The sequence below is a fragment of the Salminus brasiliensis genome, chromosome 1 (assembly GCF_030463535.1).
Source record: "Salminus brasiliensis chromosome 1, fSalBra1.hap2, whole genome shotgun sequence".
In the NCBI taxonomy this organism is placed as follows: domain Eukaryota; kingdom Metazoa; phylum Chordata; class Actinopteri; order Characiformes; family Bryconidae; genus Salminus; species Salminus brasiliensis.
Genome location: NC_132878.1, coordinates 58,657,983 through 58,681,574, shown reverse-complemented (window position 1 = coordinate 58,681,574; position 23,592 = coordinate 58,657,983). Strand labels below are relative to the sequence as shown.

Here is a 23,592-nt window from a genome sequence, read left to right as displayed (position 1 = left end):
ACACACACACACACACACACACACATATGATATATATATATTTTTTTTCTAATTGTACTGCACAAAAGGATGACATAAGGATGAGGAGAATTGAGCACTCTGTTATTGTATTTGAATATATATGGTATCTAGGAGTGCAAACTGAAGCTACCAAAAAAACCAACAAAGCACATTTGCTCCCTCTCCTACCTGAGTTGGACGATCGCCGCTCTCTCTCAATATGCGCCTGCATTTGTTGCTGCTGCTGTTGTTGCTGCTGTTGCTGCTGCATCTCCATTTGCCTGCAAAGTGCACACATACACAAAACACATTCAAAGAGCAGGCCATATAATTTACTGTACACAAGCAGATCATTACCAAGCCATTACTGTCACACAATCAGCAGCAGTACTGTGAATGTTCTCAGCCCAGCTCACAGGAGAACGATGCTTAAGATTATTGGTAGTGCTGAGTAACAGTTAGTACCTCCTTGTGCTGTCAAGAACACTTTACTGCTATCTGCGCACACAACTAGTTGCTGCTTTTGCTTCTTTATTTTTACCTGTTATGGTGTTTAAAAAAAAAAGGATAAAAAGGTGCATGTATTCGTCACTGTACAGTGTGGACTGTACAGCGAAATGTGTCCTCCGCATTTAACCCATCTGGTAGTGAACACACACTCACACGTGTTAGGGGCAGTGAGTACACACCCAGAGCGGTGGGCAGCCAACTCCAGCGCCCGGGGAGCAGAGAGGGTAAAGGGCCTTGCTCAAGGGCCCAACAGTGGCAGCTTGCCGAGCCCGGGAATCGAACCCACAACCCTGTTATCGATATCCCGGCGCTCTAACCGCTGAGCCACCACTGCCCCTGGATTTCCTCTTATGGTGGACTTGTTGTTTGTTTGTGTCCCCTTTTGCTGCAGCAGCAGCCTCTGCTCTACACTAGATGTTGGAACATTGCTGCAAGGATTTCAGCTACAAGAGCATTAGTGAGGTCAGGTTCTGATGTTAGATGATTAGTTCTGGATCACTAACTAAGGGTGGGGTCTGCGTGTGCCTCTCCATCTCAGTCTTCCAGGGCGTGGTCCATGCTAGCAAATAACCCTATAGTATTATAAAGGGGTATTATACTTGGCATTAGGCATGACCTTGTGTGTCTGTTCCAGAAAATCTATTCTATTGGCTATGGTTTTCTATGAAGATTTGACAAGCTGTGTGTGGGCAGTCTGATGCAAGGAAGCAGCTAATGTGATTGAGTGATAGGCTAAAAGCTAACCCTATTAGACCCAACAATATCTTTAGCTAGTTAACCACACAATACGCTGCCTAGAAACAAAGGGGACAGCTACATCACTGATGTTTGACCCGAACTCGGGCTGAGTCGAGCCGAGATTTCCCACCACTTTCCTCAGGCCCTGTCGGTTTGGGATCAAGAAAATGGTTTGTGACATAGGGCTACGTTTTTTTATGATTTTTTTTTTTGGAAAGCTATGGCGTGATAATCATAATATAGTAATAACTCACACATTGATCATTAAAAAGCTGAAATCCTTTAGCCTGCTAAATGTTGCCTCGTTCATAATTTTTTTTTTTTTTTATCATTTGCATAGCATTACTGCTGTTTGCGTGTTAAAGGCTAAACGCTTATTATAAAAATATTAATTTGTTCAGAAAGTATTTTATATTCTTAAACCTTGTTAAATTATATTCAAATAGAGGAAAGTCATTCAGACATCACAGCCTATTTGGCCTGTGGATCATGGTTCCCATTCCTAATAAACAGTTTTATTAACAGGTCTCTGCTTCTTCCGTGTTGCACTGTTCATTAACATCATTTTGAACAGATTTTGCACATTTAAACAACTCGGAATTGTAGTTTAAAAAGACAGTTTTAACAGTCTTTACGGGCTCGGGTTCATAATGACAGTTAATGGGTCAGGACGGGTCGAGCTCGGACAGAACGGGCAAGGGCTGGAGTAGGGTCGGGCTGGAGTTTTTGGGCCCTAAACTCTAAACTCTAGGCTAGGCTATGCTAAGTTCTTGTGGGCTGTCACAGTGAAATTTACCAACCATTAAAAGCAGAGCTTTTTGAAGAGTCCACCATAAGAGGAAATCCAATGTGTGAAATAAATAGGCCTGTAAACTCCCACCAGTCAAAGCCATATATTTACTGTTTATACATCAAAAAACACCTTAAATATTCATGTAAATGTATTCTATGGTATTTTAGTGTCTAGATGTTTACATAGTGTATATGTATTTGTGTGTATGCAGTAATCAACTGCACAGCCTGCATTGCATGATGACATAACTAGCAGGTGTGAATTGGTTGTGATTAAATTGGTAAGACAAGTGTGTGGGAGGGGGAAATCAATCAACCAGTCAATCAATTGGACAAACTGTATATTGCTAATTGGCTTAATAATGTCTCTAATTGTGAATCCGATGTCTCCTCTTTCGCAATCAGGTTTTGCTGTGCAACTCTTTTCTGATGATGTGACAAGGCTGCCTTTAGATTGTTATATTTCTGTGATGAAATTTACTATATGGACAAAAGTATTGGGACACCAGGTTCATGTTATGATTTTTTTTTAAGTCGAGGGCATCAAAAAAGCATTTTCTTTAGTTGGAGAAACTGTCTTTGTAGCTTTCTACTAGATATCTGATGGGAGCATTGCTGGGAGGAGGTGATCACATTTAATGACAAGAACGTTAGTGGTGTCAGAATGTTGATTAAGCATCCACCTCTCCTCATCCTCAACTCCTCAACTCATCCCAAAAGTATTGTGTGTGCATCTGAACATCTGTGGCAGCAATTGGTGCAACATAACACAGTTGAATGCAGTTATTAGAAGGGGTGTCCACAAACCTTTGAACATATAGTGCATCATCTGGGAGACTGCACAGGTCAGAGCTACCAAGGACCCACCTTGCTTGGCTGCAGCCTAGCTTTTGTAATGTGGCTGCTGTGTCATGAGCACTTATATACATTAGCAAAGGCATTGCACACAAATCAGTGTCCATGCAATCAATCTGTCTAAAGCCCCATTGAGGACAGACATTCACCCATATCTGAGAGCAAAAGAAAGAGAGAGACAGATTGTCGTGGAATTTTCCAGCCATGCACTGCTGAGGAATAGCTGAGCAAGCAGTCTGGTTACTGTAGAGACAGGCCACACTTTAGTTTTTCCATCTTTTTACCACAAGGGGCAGCAGCATTTTCCCACTGACTTTCCAGGCCTGGTGCCATCCTATTTTCCTTTATTCTCATGAAGTCAGACAGTGGAGATACCGAAATACCATGGCTAAGCATAAATCGTTTTTTTTCTTTCTGTAAGCATATAAAGAGGAATGCTACAGAGAGGTTCGAGGGATATAAACTCCCCCAGCTCTGGGTTGTGATTATGTGACTCTCTCGTGTGATGGATAATGGGCCGAGATAGAGTGGGGTTTGAGATCCAGAACTAATCAATCAACATCCGTTCCTGGCCTTACTTAATGCTTGAAGACGGGATGCAATCTAATCCTCATGGCAAAAGCTGTAGCTGTACTGCAGCAAAAAGGGAAAATTCCTTATGTATGTCCTTGGTTTAAAAAAAAAAACTTGATTTGAGAAAGAAGAAACGTTGATGAGAAGGTGTCTACAAACTTTTGGCTATACAGTATAGTATAGACGCATAGAAACACATTACATTAAACATTCATGGACACAGTATTTTCTGGCAGCAAATCCTTGAGGAGATCTCTCCTACTACACGACCACTCTGGAGAGACTATGGAGCATTTGGGCCTCCAGTCTTCCAGACTAATGAACAGTTATATCCCACAGGCGCTTAGACTATTGAATAGCCTGATAGTCCCTTACAGATTCTGACTAAAATATTACCTCAGCCTAACTCCTCATTCTCATCTCCTGCACTCAGTCTACTGCACTCCATTCAAGAGACACTACATTCAAATTCACATGCCATTGTTACCTCCTGCTAATGACTATTATTATCACTGATATTATATCACGATTATCAGTGGGAATCAAAAATAATACATATACAAACAGCCACTCCTCCTGAGGACTATTACAGTTTTTGATTTATCTTTCCCAACACTACTGTCCACTGCTAACTGCTCTCTACTGGAAAGTTTATGCTATAGTGCTTTTTGTAGGCGCAAATGTGGACATCCTCATGCTAATTACAATGATTCCACTGCAGTCACAATGATCTTTTAGGCAAGAGCTTACCTTCTTTGTGCCTCCAGTTCATCTGTGGTGGGCCCATTCTGTACCTGGCGCTGAACAGCTGGACCTGTGTGCGAACAAGAAAAAACAATTGAAAGGTTAAAGGGCTGACCCAAGTTTGTTAACCCTCCCTGGTTAAATGTAAGCTTCTAGTAGTAAGTTAACAGAAGAAGTGTTTTCTGTTGTGTTTTGTTAACTTACAATAGACGTTCAACAAACTGAAGTACAAATTACGGCAACCCACTTGCTCACAAGCACCATTTTTACAGTTAGTTACATTTGTCACAGTTATTGATAATGATAACAAAATCACTGTTATTCAATATGAATCATTTTTCTTTTGTGGCTCCTTGAAACAGCAGGGAAATTCTGTGGAGAGTGTAGACCTTCTGTGGAAACCACATTTGTGTTTACAAGTAGAAGAGAAGCAATATTTTTAAAAAGTGAAGTTTAAACCTGTGCAATGTAACTGTAACTCAACATATATTTATATATATATATAAATTTAATACATTTAAATATATTTTATATTATTACTTTCTGGACCTGAATTTTCTATCTCTAGTAATTACATTTGAATATATACCAGCACATATAACTAAACCAACTTAACAATGGGGTAAACATGTGGCAAAAATGATAGAGAGACCTTGTGTCTTGCTAAGAAAGGTGACTTCATTATTAGACTGGGTATTTAGGGAAGTATTTGCCTTCAGTGCTTGACTCTTAGTCTGGGTAATGAAACATGAAACACTTAAATAACAGTTTAAATAACTTACTGTCAATGCCACATAGGCCTGAAAGTCAGAGGCCACACATCAGCGAGCTGCGCCATTGCGTGCCTCTGCGCACCTCTTGGATGAGGCATGATATTCTATCTTAGTCAGCCTTCTTAATTCAATCCACTCCCACTGAGACAGACGTTACCTGGCTCCAACCAGGTGGGATGTGCCTGAATTCCCGCCCATCACCACGTGTGCCTTACGAACGCCACACGTGTTTAGATGGTTACATCTTGTGCTGTTGCTGAGACTATGGATGTTACATTTACTCAGATACATGTATGCAAGTACAACCTGGAGGGATCTGCACTTTCCTGAGTATTTTCAAATGATGATACATTTAATTCATTAACATTTAAATCATTAACATTAGTTAATAATTCCTTATGTTTAGTTTAATTGACTTTCAATGCTTATTTTTTTTATTTTAGCTGAGAAGCTCTACTGTAATTCTATGAGTTACTCAGTACATTGAGTTGCCACTTTACAGGATCTGTTTGAATTGGGTTTTATTTTGGCACGATTTTTTTTTGTTTCACCAAATTAATAATTATTTTTCCTTAACACTTGTATGTTGTGCTACAGTGAATTATCAATAATTTAGAAGTGTTTTTTTTTACCAGAGGAGGATGGGGCCCTTTTTGGTTTCTCCCAAAGTTTCTTCCTCCAGCTTTTGAAAGAGGCTTTTACCACTCTCGTCTTTGAATCGCTCACTGTGGTTTTATGTGCTGCCTGTCTTTTGTTTCATTACTGGATTTCCATGATGCTGCTTTGCAACAACATCAGTTGTACAAGCGCTACACAATTAAAATAGATTAAACTCAAGTATGGGCTTAAGCTTTAACCTTTAACATTTTAGGTGCTGTCTAGAATCATGTTCTAATAGGCTGTAGTATAGAACCATCTACAAAATGTGTTTCCCCAAAACCATCTAAAAATGTGTTTTTGATCAATCCAAAGAAGCCTTTAACCAGACATAGGATCATTTAATCATCCAAATGGTTCATAAAATTGTCTTTAGTGAAGAATAATTGAAGAACCTTTTTTTAAGAGTTTACCCTACCACCTCTGCTCCTATAATGGAACATTCTGAATTAGGTGCTCATATTAATTTAATTGTATTTTTTTGTAATTTTTACAGTTTTTCACTCGTTGACATAATGTGAATGTTATATGTTATTCTTTACATTGTGTTCAAATTTAATGATAAATGGACCAATAGAAATGCTCCAAAATGACTCTTATCTTATTACACTGACTTGCATTGAAAGTGTAAACTGTAAAGTTACTATTTTGAGATAACGATGTCTTGATTGTAACTGCATGATTACTTCTATAATTACACAGCCACTCGTTTTTACTGCTCATTATTCTGCTGTGTATCCCAGGACAGACTTAAATGAGCCTAGATATTTTATTTCAAGGCCTTGCAGACCGTGAAGTGCCCTCTGGCCGTCACACTGTATGCTACGATAATGATCTAGACTTGGCAGAAACCGATAATGGGACCAGTGCTTCAGACCATTTCATGAGTTGCTATAATTATCCTTAAGAAATCTAACGATGCTTTATCATTTGATTGTGTGAAATATTTGATACATACAAAAATCAGACTCTTTCTGATCCGGTTTTGAAAAAAAGATGAATATTTTCATATTTAATTGAAGAGGACGATTTAACGAGTAAAACAGGCTAAATTATTCAAAGCTTGTGAAGTGCTGAAGGGTTGCTAAGGAAAAAAAAAACTCAAGATGGCCTGTCAGATGGAGGGGGGAAACTACAATTTGCCTTTAAACTGCTGTGCTGTTTAGAGGAGGGAGGAAGAAACATCAGAGGTGTAAATGAACCCTCCAGGCAATGACAGCAGCACACCTCATTACTGCTAAACGCTGACCACACATACGGCCATCCAGGTTGAATCCTTTAGACAAGAACAGGTGAAGACATGGACAGAGCAGGTAAAAGTCTGATAGCTGCCTGCTAATTAACAATGCTTAAGACAGCACTGATTCCTCAGATGCCTCAAATGTACAGGTGTAATAAGAGATACCGTTACTTCCTCAGGCTCAAATTTCAGCATTTCGAAATGACAAATAAAACACAGTAGAACCTGATCTGGGCTCTCGGAGCCAGGCACCACTGCTACAACTCATTTTTCATTGATGCTTTACGCACATGCTTCACACGCACGTATGCCAAACTACCAAAGCTCATTATCACCAGTGTGGAATATAACACATATAGTGTGAGAATGATATGCACTGATATAGGTGGGCCGATGACGAAATCCCATATTTTACATGCATACACTTACCAGACACTCCAAACTAAAAACTACAATGCTATATCTGTCCAGATTAGTAGTAAAGTAAAATAAATAAAATGGCGATATTTTGGTGCAATACACTCTAAAAATGAAAGGTATTACTGAGCAATGCAATAGAAGAACCATATTTGGATCCCTAGGTGAGAGTTATCCACGTTTGTGAGAGATGAGATAAGTGCAATGAAGCTTTTAAATGTTTTAAAGAAACTTCACTTGATGTAAAGCTGCTGTACACTCACACCACTCTCTTGGTGCTTCATATAATCGAAAGTGATAATGGCATCACTCAAAGAAACCTTTGTTGCATCTATATTTTTGAGAGTGTAGCCCAGCGTCACCTACACGTCCTGCTATTCCGGAGTTCAGTAAACACATCATCAGCTTGAATTGTCAGTCAAATCTAATTTGGAACAGAAGCTGATTTTAAAAATGAACCAATCTGCTCATATATTCTCTTTATCATGAATGGTTTTGAATGGCAAGTGTTTACTGCCACAAGCTGTGGTGGAACATGACATTACAAGCAAGTCAAATGTGACTCTTAACAGTTACAGTACCCTTGTATGAACCTACAGTGGTTGCCCTATTCTGTGGCAGACATACGCATGCATTTATCTCTTGTTTGGAGCTCACTGTGGTCTAACTCAAGAATCTAATACTGTAGCGGGCAGATGTGTTATTTTCCCTGTTTTTCACCTCAACTGCAAGATAAACTGTAGTATCATTCATTTCAAATCAACTTAAAATCAAATGACGATCAATTTGAGTCAAGAAAGGGTTGGAAAAGTACCTTAAGAAGCCTATCTTCATAAACCGAAGGCCGATCCCCGCCTGTAGCCACCCCAACAACTCACACGCAAATGATCTAAAGCCTGTGTCTTCTCACACACTTCACGCAATAGCTGTATCTGACGTGTAGGAAGATGATGGGGAGATGAAGAGAGACAGAGACAGGAGACAAGGCAGAGCGAGCAGTACCTACAGGACATCTTGAAGAAGAAGATCCGGCTGTGGCAGATACAGAAGCAGTGGCAGACCCACTCTCTGCTGATCATAGCGTTTCCGGGTCCCTCATCCCTTCTCCCTTTTCTCCCCCTCTCTCTCTCCTCCTCCTCTCTCCCTCCTTCACACTCCTCCCTTCTGCTCTCCTGTTTCTCTGAAGGGTAACCCCACACCTGCTGTGGAGCAGCAGGCCAGCGAGCCCACACTAGCTCATGTTTCTCTTAGCCTTCCCAGCAGGCTTCATGCACTGCCACACACACACACACACATTCAAACACCTCCAAGCCATTAGAGGGCACTCTATTAGGTTCACTGTTGGCAAAATGGTGGAAAACAAGAGCATAACTTTCCCAGATGGAGCAATTGTGGTCCTCCTTAGTCCTAATTTGGCCTGTGCGGCATAAGGTGTCTCAATTATCATTTTGCCGTTTAAAGTGGTCCTCAGCAGTCCTCAGCAAGGTAGCAGACACAGCCTCACACACAGAAAACCTCAAGATACAGGTGATGACCAGTCAGAGTGGATGATTTCGCATCATTTATAGCTGTCTGACCAGCATGGTGGAGAAAAAAATAGACAGATGTGAGTATGTTTATGAGATGGCCTATACTGCCAGCTTCTTTTCCACCAGTAAAAAATAGAAAAGACCAAATGCAGTTCTGTTCATTCATCTCTATATCTGCTATTTCAGTGGGTTCGGAGCCTATTCGGAATACCCCTCTTATTCATTCTCTCTCACCTAGGGGACAATTTAGCAAATCCAATTCACCTACCAAGCCTTTTTTTGGGAGTTGTGTGAAAACCAGATGAAAACCCGTGCGGACACAGGAATAACACACAAACTCCTCCCTGTCCACTGAGCTACCCTAATGCTGTTCTATAATTTTTTTAATATAGCGTACTCATGTAGTTTGGCAAACTATCAGACTAGCCAACACATGTTTGGTGCCTGCTTTTTTTGTTTGGTTTTGCAATGGAGCTCCAAGTTCAGTATAGCTAACACGTAGTGGAAGCTTATATTCTGCAAATTAGCACAATGAAAACAGAATGCTTAGCTCACCACACACTCACCTCAATCCAAACTGAGCTGTGAAGTAATCTCAAACAGACTAACAGCCATAAAAATGTGGTTTCTGACACTGTATGATATGGTCTTATCTATAAAAACAGGCCACAAACAGACACTGATTAGCTTCATACACTCTGAAATATGAAGGTGCTTGAAATGGTTCGTTGAGGGATGTTCAATAAAGACCCATGTTTGTAAAAGGGATTTGTGAATGAAAAGAACTGAGGACAATTATGGTTTAAAAAACACATCAGGAATCTGACATAGGCTTTTAGTTAGGAATGATAGGTGATAGGTAAATGAGCTGGTTATTCTGAGGCATCACTCAAGCACGTCAAGCACCTTTTTTGTAATAAGTGTAAGTAGTAAGTTGTAAGTGTAGTAAAAAACACTTAATATGTCTTGGCTGTTTTTACTAAATCTGGGGTTGGGGTACATTATATACATCGGAAACGGCTAAAACTAACCTAGATAATACACTACATATACAAACTCCCATACGGCACCGTGTCCTGGTCCATCCTGGGCTTGTAACACTCTACGACATTTACTATTCACAAACAGAGGGAGTGCAGTACCAGTGGCAGACGCACAGCCTTTGTTCTCTCTTCTCCCCCCTCTCCTCTTCCTCTATCTCTCTCTGTCATTCTCTTTCAACGACAGAAAGAAAAATTGGAGAGTCATGCTCTAGTACTGAGCCCAGGGGAGCACTCCTCAACGACTGAGTTTAATTAAGATTAGCACTGTACTGGGAAAACACTTCTTGGGTAATAACTTAGAAGCTCCCAGTCTCATTTACCTCCATAACCCCTCTATGTGTGTCTCACTCTCATTGCATGTCATTGAGGGAATTGTGTTCATGCAATTAAAGTGTGTGAAGAAGCGTGTGAGCATGTGAATCAAACTAATGGGTTTGGGAGTGCATATATATCGAGCTATATTTTTACTCATTTCGATTTTTGATCCTATAAAGGAATACACCAGCATATTTCCAGCTAATATGTTTGCCAAACCTGTAGTCTATGATGAGTTACCACAGATAACAATTTTGAGAATTTTTTGAACTCAAGACTGTACAGTACAGTCTTAAGTAAGGTTTTCTGTTATTTTCTAAGTACAATCTGGTTCAGAAAATGCAAGAACATAGAAAAACTGGGATGTTTCTCCTTTTTAAACCTGGAGATAAACAACAGAAAATGTTGGAACTTTTCAAAAGTTCGAATAAAGCAAAAAGGCAAGTAAAATGAATTAAGAAATATTCTATATTCAAGTTTAAGCAAATTTGTGACCCTGGCTAACGAAAAAAAAACATCCAGGTCATCCAGTAAAGGCTGTGTTGAGATTTCAGGTGGATTTTGGGCAAAATTGTAAAGTTTATGCCAGCTTGAGTGCATGCTGACATTGTATCAAAACACATATTATGATCATACTGTTAATTATTATGAGGTTGCCCCCACAATACATACTTTTAAATTGAATTTACATTTAATTGTGTGCATTTTACAGATCATGGATTCAGCCAACTATTCTGTCTTTTGCTTATTTCTAATGGTGTTTGTACTTTATTTGCGTGTAATTGTTAAATTATGTGTTTTTATACTGGATATACCCGGATACTGTGTTTATTTAAGACACTCTTAAATGTGCAACAAAAATAAAGCACTAATAATTTTTTTTTAATTCAAAATTTCCTTTTCAAAGATTCTACTATGCTAATATATTATTTGTAACTTACAATTTGTTAAGTAATGGTAAATATAAGCTTTTACACTAGCGGTCTCATTCATTTGGACCCCACAATACAGGAAAATATGTCAGAAATATGTCAAAATCAGACTGCATGCAATAGATGCAGCAGATTGAGATCAGATAGAAAAATTCTGCGATTTTCCTTTAATCTATGCGATGTGATCTACGAACTACATTCTCCAGCTACACAAGGTTCTCCTCCACATTTCATATGTTCTTCTGTAACGAGCCTGAAGTCGGCACTGCTGATTCAGTGCACACCATTAGAGGGCACTGTGATTCCCAAATGGCCATGCCGGCTCCATGCCCAGAATGGCTCAGTAGCACTGCTTGCATTGCTCAACACTCAGCCACAGATCCACTTGAGTACTCACTGTATGTATCTGGGTTAAAAATGATCAGACAGACTTCTGCTACAAATGTTCATGGGCAATACTAAGAAGACCTGCCAAAGCACTCACAGTGGAAGCACCATCTCATTAGTCCAAAGACTGCTGGGTTCAAATAGGGTGACTCAGGGCATTTTTACACCTGCACTTTTTAGTCTAGTTAAATGAGGACCCAAAAGACTGCACCAAGACACTAAGAGGTGGTCTGGGTCCGGTCCTTAACAAACTCTGGAGTGGTGAGAATGTGATCTGACCTCGATCTGACCCAACGATCAGGTGTTATTCCACAAGTTTGAGTAAAGGGCTTCCATAGCCCATAGCAATGTCATCTCTAGCCTTGCTCCATGTGAAATTGAACATAAATATGCACTAGTCCAGGACACAGTATTGCTGTTATTGTCATCTGTGTAACAGAATGTACATTTATATACAGTGCAACAAAAAAAAAACAATATTTAAGGTGCAGGGATGAATGATTAGGCAACAGTTTGTTCAGTAGAGGGTTTCATTAGCGTTTCATTAATCCCCCAGCCCAGCCCCTGTCCCCGCCTGCCACCGACCGTCTGTCAGCCTCTAAAGACTTATCCCATTAACCATATTACATGAGTTTTAAACAGTCAGCTCCGCCTGCAGTCTAATTCTTCTTACACTATGTCTTTACATCACAGCCCGACCACCTTCTGTCATGATTTTTTTTTTTCTTAAGAGTTTTGATTGGGTGGCTATTTTTATCTCTCCGGGTTCTATGAGTTCAAAAGACAAAAAGGCAGATAGACCATCCGAGGCCACAGAGGTCAGACGGGTTACATAAGGGATTTAGTGCATACATAGTGTGTAGAGTGTAGTGTGTGTGCATGGACATGGTCTGTCCTCAGGAGTTTTAGCTGTGTTCTGTTTGAGTTAAATAAGACATTAACCAGCCTGCTTAATATTCTGGTATAACTAAATACACATTTTGTGTGTGTGTGTGTGTGCAACCAACATGCTCAGGTACCCAGTTCTGATGCATTTGGGTGAAAGGCATTAACCAGCCTGCACTGAAGTGATGTGGGGAGAGAGAGAGCCATCTACCCATCTGGAGAGAGCAAGGCCAACTGTGCTCTTTCAGGTTCTGGCTGCTGACGGCAGGCAGTATGCCCCTTTACATGATGTGGAACTCTGTGTGCTTTTGAAATTACACTCATCAATCTTCATCCACTGCATACCACGTACTCTCTGTGCAACACTTTGCATGAAACCATATGCTTACACTCCTAGATTGCTGTACATCACAAGAAGTGCTGGGGGCAAGATTCATTTTGCTGATGACAGTACAGATGTCAGTTTAAGCTGTAGTGGTGGTAGTGGTGATAAGAGCAGAGGAACAGTAGTAGATAGCTGAAATAGGTTTAATCATAAGGTTAAAACAAGACTAACTCAAATAGTCCCTCCGCACTGTGATGCATGCTCACCTCCATCCTGGGTGCTGAGCACATTGAGGGCGAAAAGCATGGCATTGGAAAAAGTGGTGGCCTCCTCCTTACTGGCGAAGTTGAGTCCGTACACCTGCCTGGCATCGCGCCACTGGTGAAATGTAGGAGTCGCCTGATTGTATTTCAGCCCCTTTACGATGGAGTAGTTAATGACAACCTGGGAAAGGGGTCGAGAACAACAGTCAGCAAGCAGGGAAACATTCATGAATCTGGCCCCCCAATTATTTGTATCTTGCTCCTAGTTCAGATATATGTGACCTTTTTACACAGCATGACTATCTAGTCTGAAAGGGTGTAGATGAGAGAGTAAAGGTCCTCGTTTGTGCATGGTTGTGATGAATATGCCCTCCATGTTTCTTTAGCGTGGGCAAAAATGTTGATATTTGAGTCTATCTGTATCTATTGAGTATTCTGAAGTAGAATTGTAGGTTAATTTTTGTGCAGCTGCTTTTCCGAGGAGCCAATCAGTTAGGAGAGCTATACAATACATTGCGTGCTGATGAAGACTTGAAAGAATTTCATCTTCTACATGATGCGTCAACATCTTAACAAAGCATTCTTGGCAATGCAATCAAATTAAGGAACTTAACTTGCTTTGTAGTAGCAAACTATTGCAGTGACATGCATATTAGTCCTGCCAACTTGGCTCAGAAATTAAGTTTAAAAATTTGCTTGTTTGTTGAATACTGTAATTCATGCAGAGTTGAAATACATTACTGTTTAAGAAGATCATACAATTGCAGTAAAAGCATTTTTGTTACTAAATCCATAAGTGGACCTTATAAATATGCAGTGTTCCAAACCATGATTCTCAGCCTGCAGGTATAAGTTGTTTCTTTAAAAGCATACAGGCTTATGTTTTACATAGTCTTAGAGACTATTAGAATAGTAATGGAAATGGAGGCCACTTTCCAGATTCCTCAGAAACGCTGCCAGAAGCTAGTGTCTGGCTGTGCATCATGATTGCAGCAGGTCATAACAGCAGAAGGCTGCTCTACTAAGTACTAAAGGCGCTTGTCATGAAGGAGTTAAATAATTCAGAGTCTGCAGTTGTCATCAAAACTGGTTCTGCTGAATGTGGAGAAAGCACTTGTTCTCTTAGTTGTGTTGAGCTGTTTAAATTGGTCCTGTTTTATAGGTTTATTGTTTTGTTATTGTGATATTTTTGCTTGGGTACATTAACTTTACAGATGAACATATTTTATAATCCTGCATACACATGAAGATCAGACACATTCACAGTGCATATATATGTATATACACTTTATAATATTTGGTATTGTGGATTATTGTGAAATTGTATTATTATTTGGGTGGAGGCTTTATAAAAGCCAATATGGGTTTGTTTGCCTCTACCCACACTGAATGTAATGCTATGTTAAGAGTATTTTAAATTGTGCAAACAAACTAAACTATTGCAAACAACATTATTGCATTTTGCTAAAATTAACCTAATTTGCAATGGGGGGGTGAATAATTAGATTGCAATAAACATTCTGTAGTTAACAGAGTCAGTGTCTGTTATTGAGTTACTGTCAGGGGATAAAAAAAAATCTATACATTTAAATACCTAATTAAACCTGAAATTTGTTTTTTTTAATAATGGTCAGCAATGGCTTTTTCTACTGTATGTTTGGCATCCACAGAGATGTCACATTTATAAATTGCCCCATCACTTAACTGTTGGCTTGTTGTCATTTCAGTATTGTAACCCAAGCACCTTGAACAGTCAACAGAGTACTGGAATACTGTCTCAGACAATTGCCTTTAAACACAGTGGCCTCTATTTTGAGACCTGGACCCTAGTGTGAACATGTGTGATAAAATGAGTCACCTGCTGGTCCTGCAGTTTGACCCCAACCACACGAAAGGTGTTGTTGGCAGTGTTGTGGTAGATGTTGATGCGGCTAAAGCCTTGTTGGCCTGGCTTGATTGGCACCCACTTCTTGCTGGTGTCATCGTAGACCATCACCGAGGCACGGGCCTGGCAAATGCTCTGCTCACTGCAACACACACAACAAAAACAAAGCTAGTCAGGGCCTACTTTCACAAAACATCAATGAAGAATAGGACTGCTCATTTGCTCATCAGCTCATTAACTAAGATGTTAGTAAAAACACTATGTTAAATTATGAAAGAATGTACTACTAGATCACCTCTCCTTCTCTTTATACACAGCAACACTGGAAATGACTGTAATACCACAGAATTCATTTCACTATGATCAAAGAATTCATTTCACTATGAAAAATAACAAATCTTTCTAACATCATATATTCATGTCAAGAACATTCTAAAGGTGTTAGGGGTGTCAACATCTACAATCAAAAGAAGCCTTTACAAAAATAAATACAGAAGGTTTGTTTTCGTGGACACATGAACCCAAGATTTACTCAAAGAAAATGAGGTAAAAAAAAACCTTTTATGATCTAAAGCATACCACACTCATCTGTCAAACATGGTGGAGGTACTTTTATGGCACTAGCATGCATAGCTGCCAGTGGAACTGGGTCACTGGTCTTTATTGATGATATGACTGATGATAGAAGTACCAGGATGTTTTCTAATGTGTAGAGATAAACGTTCTGCTCAGATTCAACCAAATTCTGCAAAACGAATAGGATGGTGCCACACTGCACAGATGAAAAATGACCCAAAACATACTGTGAAAGCAGCCAAAAATGGAATGTTCACCTGACCTCAACCCCACTGATCATGCTTTTCACTTACTGAAAACAAAACTGAAGGCAGAAAGTAGGCCACAGGCAGCAACTTAAGACGGCTGCAGTGAAGGTCTGGCAAGGAATCTCAAGGCAATCACTGACAGCAAAGGATTTGCATATCTGTCCAAATATGTATGGACCTGACTATACGACAGCCGAGATCAACAAAAGACAGCAAGCGAGACCACCGCAACGTGGAGAAACTTTCCTAAGACCAGAGAAAGTTTACAAATATTGAAACTGCTGCCTGGCTTTTCCTTTTTGAAAAGGTTGTTTCTTTTGAAAGGTATAAAGAGGAGAGGAAGAGACGGGTCGAGGATGGGAGGGGCTATAAAATCACCTCTACTGTTATCTTTATTACACCTATTTAAACAAACACCACCAAAAGGTATACCTTATTAAATCACCTTACCTAGTACTGCAGCACATTCTACCGAGAGAGAGAGAGAGAGAGAGAGAGAGAGAGAGAGAGAGAGAGAGAGAGGAAGAGGGGTGGGAGGGATGGCATGAGTTTTCTGCTGAAATGAGAAAAACAAACAGAAGCCCCATCTGTGCACAGCTAAAAGTGAGAGTAGACCCCAAGGCTACTGAAGCCAAAATGGGCTGAGAGCACGAAGGAAACACACAGGCAGATAAAGAAGAGGAAAGAGGAGCCTTCAGAAGCATTCCTGTGCTCTGGTCTGTGTATTAAATATGGTTTTCAGTACTATTTTCAGTAGTCACACTGCAATGACGCACTGATCCAGTACACTGGGTTTGACCTGGCACTGCTGCTAATTAAATTGATGACCTTATTGTTAATCATGACACAAACACGTTTTACAGTGAAGTGCTGTATGTAGATTTTAAACTGAAGGAGAACAATAAAGGCACTGTTACTATACTACACAGAAGCTGGCATGTTCTTCAGAGTTGTGGAAAACACACTAATGCCCTTAAATCATGCCACTGTTTAGACTGTTGGCACATACATCTCAAAGTTTGCACAAATGTACTGAGTCTAGCTTTCAGATATTATTTCCAAAAGTCTGTGACTGAGTAATTCCGATGTCCAAATGACAGCATACACCAAAATTCCCACAAAAGAATGACTTTTCTTTAATATACAATTCTCGAGTATCAAAATAGAGTGCAGTAGTGTTTTTTTTTTGTTTGTTTTTTTTGTTTTTACAAACCAACAAAGTAGTTGCATTGGCTTGGAACAGGCTTGTCCTAGGCTGTGACACGAGATTGAACAATGCAGCGCATGACTAGAAATTTGACTGGCCCAAAATCGGTTATTTGAAATTGACCGGCCAGTCACTGGTCATGGCCAATCAAGCTAAAAATCGGCAGATTCTGGTCACCGGACGTTCAATTTGCACCTCCTTAAAAGTGCAACAAATATAAGCACAGTTTTATGTCGGTACTACTGCACATAGGGTCTAAGAAAATATTTGAGTACAGCAATACTGTACAGATTCTCAAAAATGCAGGATTGATTTTGAATAATTAATCATTCACACGTACTGGTGGCAGACAGTGGTTCATCTGGAGTTGTGAACCTCAGACCTCTGTTCTGACTGCTTAAAAAGTAAACTTTTCTTTGACTCAGATTTTATGCATATCATGGTATGTTTGAGTATACATTTTAGAAATTTCTAAAAAATATGCAGTATATCGCAATACATTAAATCCTAACCCCTGTATCGTGATGGGTATCATATCACCAGGTTCTTGCCAAAACTCAGCCCCTCACAGCTTATATAATCACACAGAAAAGCACTGGCAACAGAATGAGATGCTCTGGAGCAGATCCTAAGATCACCACGACCAAAGCCAGGCGTCAACTGTAGGGCTATAAAGCCTACATTGTGTTTACCAAGACTGTTGTGGCAGGAATGCAATCAAATCCTCCCAGCCATGTTCCAACATCTAGCGTAAAGTCTTCCCAGAAGGGTAGAGGTTGTTACTGCAGTAAATATGATGCTGCTATATGAATTATTTAAACACTCTAAGAAGCTAAATCTCCTCGCTTACAGGCTTCATAATTGCTATTACAGAACTACAGCTGTGTTCCAGGTGAAACTCTTTATTTTCAGGGGTTCGAGTAAGAGATGTGGTGGTATGGCAGCAGACTCTTGATCTTTTTGGAGAAAAGAAGGAGAACTGAGATCTTATTTTTGTACTCTGCATCTTAACTTTCAGCTCCAGACAGCCTCTGGTTATAAATAACCACATCTGAGCCTGAGAGACTAATGCAACACTCACAATACATTAGCAGCACTCCTCCTAACAGCCTTTAAATCGTCCAGCGTGGAAACAGCGCACTGAGCTGTTTAATTTATTTTCCCACACATGGTGGCTGAGTTCATTTTTAAAAGAGTTCCTGGCACCACAGCGAGAGACCCAGAACAAATGAGACAGAGAGAGAGAGAGAGAGAGAGAGAGAGAGAGAGAGAGAGAGAGAATGTGAGAAAGGGAATGTAAGAGAGATGGAACGACAGACATGCAAAAGGAAAGCGGGGGGAGGAAGAAAAATGTCTGAGAGAGATAAACAGAGAGGATAGAGACAGAGAGAGAGGGAGAGAAAGAGGCCGAAAGAGAGAGATGAGCAAATAAGATAAAGAGCAAGAGACACTGAGAAAGAGGAGAGAGACTGAAAAAGGGAGAGAACTTCAGAAAGACTGTGGGAAGAGTCAGAAACAGAGGAAGAATAAATGGGGTGAGGGTGAAAGTAAGACGAAAGCGGAAAAAAAGAGTAAGAATAAAATGTAGTCTTGATTAAAACACTGAAAAGCATGTCTCATCTCTAACTTCTTCTATTCAACAAAATTAACCACACTTTCCAGAAGCAGATACTATGGTGGTCCTTTAAATGACAAAAAAAGGAAACGTACTACAAAACTGGGGAAAGAAAAATGGTTTGATCCCAAATGCAAATTTCTTTGAAAGAAGAAAACTCTCAAACCTAAAACATCAACAACCAGAACCTAAACTACAATTCTTCTGACAAAACTGAAGATGCTATTAAACACAAATAAGAATCTGGGCATTCAGGAATAGCGTTAACCCCACCATACTTACCAATAGAAACTAGAGAGTGTAGAAACTGCAGAAACGGTGTGTGTGTGACTGCAGATCAGCACTGTTCCTTTGTTCTAAGTGTTTGCTAAGGTGTTGCTATGGTATAGCTGTTGGTTGCTAAGGTGTTGCTAGATGGTTGCTACGGTGTTGCTATGGCATAGTTCTTGGTTGCTAAGCCGCTGCTGTGTGATTGCTAAGGTGTTGCCATGGCATAGGCATGTTGTAAAATGTGGGGTGCCAAACGATGCCCAGAAGATGGTTAGTGCAATATGGTTGGCTAATAGATCTGTGTCTGCAAAAATATTTGGCTAAGACGTACCAGGCCAACACCAAAAACGTATCCAATACATCTGTTGTGTGCTGTGTCCACAAACCTTTGGCTGAAATGCGGGGTGTCAAAGCATTCACTCAACAACTCCAATCTTTAAAATCCAAATCGCTACACAAACCAGGTCTTGCGACTATGGCTTTCCCAGATTACACTGTAACAAAAGAGCAACAAAATAATACTACAGTGTTCTTGTTATAGTGATGAACACAATGCTGTGCTATGCTCAGCAAATTATTCACAAGCCCACCATAAAAGGAGACAAAGATATAGGGCTGTCAATAGGTTTCTAAAACCACCTGGGCATTTTTCACCCCAACCAAATTCACATGCTTCCTTGTTGGGCTGGATACGGTTAAAGTGTGCCATTTTACTGGGACACAAAATGTATTGCCAAATTCATACATAACAAAATTCCCCAGTAGCTGCAGATTTGAAAAACTGCAATCCGATAACTCTCCCATACTAAGAACAGTAATTTACATATTTTTTACCTACTCTATCCAATTAAACAAGACTATTTACACGGTCTGTAATGGAACATGAGGTTCCCGGTGTTCTATGTACTGACGATAACACTGATATACTCAGTAAAGCATACTGAGTATCACAATAACAATATTGCTCACGATTCAATAAAATATTTCTTTGTAGACACATTTCTATTTCCATTTTTGACATAAAATTTTGTCATTTCAGTCATCAAAAGCATTTCACTAGTTATACAGTGACAATGTACTTGATCAATTCATTTAATCTGATTTGATCTTTAATGAATTCCTTTAAAGCAGCACTCCTGAGCTGCAGATGGCAGAACTTGACAGTTCTGCAACTTCTGAAATCTGGAGCCAAGGACTTATTACTACAATCCATGTAGTGGAGACAATCCCGATCCTAACAATTTCAGAGGCATCCGTGTGAGCAGTAATCTGGGGAAAGCTTTCAACAGCATTTTAAACAAGAGAATTCTGTCTTTCCTTAGCACAAAACACAATGTCCCGAGCAAGAGCAAGAGCAAAAGCAAGAGCAATGTTCGGCAGCGTTTAACATCTATATTAATGAGTTAGCAGTGCAGTGGGAACAGGTTGAAACTCCAGGACTCTGGACTCTGTGGGATGGAGAAGTAGACTTGCTGCTCCGTGCAGATGACTCGGTGCTGCTGTCCCAAAGCACACAGAAACTACAGCAGCACTTGGACCTGCCAGAACTGGGCCTCAGCAGTAAACCTGCTCCACAAAAAACCCAGATGTCAGGAACACAGGTAGAGCACACACTGCAGTACACTTCCCTCAAACAGATCCCAAAAGTTCTAGATCATTCTCAGAAAAACGCTGCAGAGCCAAGAACTGACCCCTGAACTCCTCAGTCTCCTCAGTCAGCTGCTTCTGAAGCACTAAACCTGAAAGAGTATCTAACAGACAACAGCCTCATAGCACTGGTCTACAGCCCCATCTGAACACCAACCAGCTCAGTAAGAACAGATATGTAGAATGCTAGAAGACCGCTATCAGGCTCTAAAAACACACATATATATACTGGAGGAGTATCTCCTCATCGTCAGAGATCCAAATTAAGAGTTGGATCCTGACTAAGAACCGACTCCTGACAAAGTATCATGGTCTTTGGTCAGACCACAAAGTCCTGGCTGCACAGAGAGGACAGACTGTGTGATCACTGTATGGCTAGCTCTTATTTACTGCAAATAATAAATAAAATGCTGCCTTAAAGTGGATTTTCTTCCCCCTACAGGTGGGAAGTGGGATTTGCGCTTTGAGTCATCCCTAAAGAATGTGATTTACATACGCATTTCTGGACAAGCTGAGAGATACAGAACCATCACTGAAAGAAGCAAGTGGACGGAGGTGGTAGAGTAATATTACAGGATTTGACTATATGAATATGACTTATGAACGAAGGTTTCACAAGCGTAGTCATCCCTGTTTGTGCAGTAACCATCATGCCTTTCTTACACTTATAAACTAACAAGAAAATAATTTACAGAGCTGATCTCAAATGCTGGGAAAGTCTACAGAACTAAAACAATTACAGAACATTATCGGAGAGGGGTACACAGGAAATCATCTTTATTCATCTTTTTTATTATTATACTATTTTTAGACACTTCTGTTGTCAATTGTCTTGTTGTTACTGGTACTGGCAATACTTATATTACTATATTCTACTCATTACAGTCACGGCAACAAAGCTAGCTTGAATTTTGCCGGAGCAGTACGGAATAGGACAGAGAGACAGAAAAGAACAATAAGAATTGGAAAGATACTGCAGGTCTAGGACATACGCACACACACACACACACACACACACACACAGTGCAGACATGAATAAGTCAGCTGGTTTGGTATGCACCTTGACAGAAGACTAAATAAAGAAAGAGAGTACGGCAGGAGTCCAGCGCTCAGCTGTCTCTGAAGAGATTTTAGCACACCAGCTCTGAGGAGAGTGAAGCATCCTTTACAGAAGCAAACTAGATTTGCCGAGCACACTGAGTCTGACCATACTGCCACTTAGATCTCTCATCAATTTGCCCGTTAATCCTTCAGCTTTCTTCTTCCTAACTAACTCTTCACATCTGTGACCTTCCTTTAAAACCACTGCCGAAAATAATACACATCACACCGTGTAAAACAACATGAGTTAAACAGCACAAACAGCGCACAACTCTGTACACCAGGTATTCTGTCATATATTATCATTCTCTTTACAGCACAAACACACACACATGGTCAAATGAGATGAGCTGCTGGTGGAACTGCACAAATTCATACAGTGACTGGGGTTGACAGAATCAGCAACCAAACCTGTGTTCATCTAACTGTGCTATTCTGACTGTGTTCTAACTGTGTTCTGTGCTCAAACGTGTTCTTACTGTGCTCTTCAAACGGTGCTCTTCTAACTGTTATTCTAACTATGTTCTGTTAACTGTGATTCTAACAGTGCTTTTCTGTGTTGTAACTGTGCTTTTCCAACTGCATTTCTGTGTTGCAACTGTGTGCTCCTCTAACTATGCACTTCTGTGTTCTAACTGTGCTCTTCTAACTGTGTTCTTCTGTGTTATAGACATGCTCTTCTAACTGTGCCCTTCTATGTTCTGTGTTCTAGCTGTGCTCCTCTAACTATGCACTTATGTGTTCTAACTGTTCTCTTCTAACTGTTATTCTAACTGTGCTCTTCTGTTTTGTAAATGTGATCTTGTAACTTTGCATTTCTGTGTTCTATGGAAGTCAATGTAATGTGTATATATATTTTTATCATTTTTGGAGCAATAAGCAATAACAAACGACGTACACTGTGAGACATGACATACTCGTAATCCATCTCGTTGTTTGGTGCAGCTTCTCTGAGGAAGATCAGTGCTCAGACTGTTTACGCAACACATTCTGTTGTAGCACAGCAATGAGCTCACATGCATAATGAGGTGTCCGTGTTGAATTCTGTTCAGTGTAATAGTGCTCTATATAGTGATCTGGGTTTTCACATGTAGGGGATGGTATATATGGCACAGTTTCGGACACAGCTGTGGTATGGCAAGTCAGTGTGTCACTAAGTTAAGCCAGTTGTGCTGCTGGTAGAATTCAGCTAATGTATATGTGTGAATCTTAGAAATATCAAGGAGAAGCTATGAATCTAATCTTGTTAACTTATGCTGTAAGTAAAGGCTGCCTTAGCAATACAGTTTAGCCTTGGAAAATATTCCGATTGCATTTCTCATTTGAATGTGTTTGTATATATACGTAGATATGTGCGTATGCTCGTGGATGGGGGGTAGCAGCCAGCAGGCAGCCTGTCAGACCCCCTGAAGATCACGAGCTGCCTGTGAAGCTGCTTGGGCCCAGCCGCATGCCTGCACCACTCATGGATAATTCAGCTGGCCTGATGTTAATGTCAATGCACACATCTCTCCTCCTCTTCTCCCTACCATCCCCTTCTCTATCTTTCTGTTCATCCACCCCCACCCTGCTACCACGACCCACATGCTTCATTCTTCTAACCCCTTTTCCATGTCTCATTCCCTGAAGCCCAACTTGGATACAAAGCTGTATGACTTGGCCATCCATGCAGCTCTCTGAAAAACCCTGCAGCCTTCTGTCATGCTTTTCATCATCTCTCCAGATTCTTCAGTGTCATGTCGACTGTCCACTCTAGTGAAGGTAAATATGAATGACACTCTCGACTGTAATACACTTCTACGTTACAATTTTTTTATCCATTCATCTTTTCAATTTATTTAATTAAACAGGCTGGTACTGTGCCTTTAAGACTGATACTCTTAATGACGTCACAAAAAACGTTCATTACAACAGGCTCCTTACCAAAGAGATTCCAGATATGGTCAGTTTTAAAGCTTTAACATACTGTGTCTAATGATTTTCTTATAATATGGATCCTTTAATCTACTTACCAACTTGGTAAGTATCAAAGGCAGACAAAAGAAGTCATTTATTTTTTACATCT

The 23,592-nt window shown here is 40.1% G+C and overlaps 1 protein-coding gene across 2 annotated transcripts in view; it reads right to left on the bottom strand.

Moving 5' to 3' along the window:
- The window catches only part of evlb (Enah/Vasp-like b), a 56,409-nt gene that overhangs the window by 3,518 nt on the left and 29,299 nt on the right, over window positions 1–23,592 (bottom strand). For both annotated transcript variants that reach the window (XM_072683453.1, XM_072683446.1), the window contains exons 2-5: window positions 14,837–15,005; window positions 12,982–13,159; window positions 4,219–4,282; window positions 190–281 (exon numbers count right to left, since the gene is read on the bottom strand). In XM_072683453.1, the coding sequence (XP_072539554.1) occupies window positions 190–281; window positions 4,219–4,282; window positions 12,982–13,159; window positions 14,837–15,005 (503 nt within the window). The remainder of the gene's footprint in view (window positions 1–189; window positions 282–4,218; window positions 4,283–12,981; window positions 13,160–14,836; window positions 15,006–23,592) is intronic.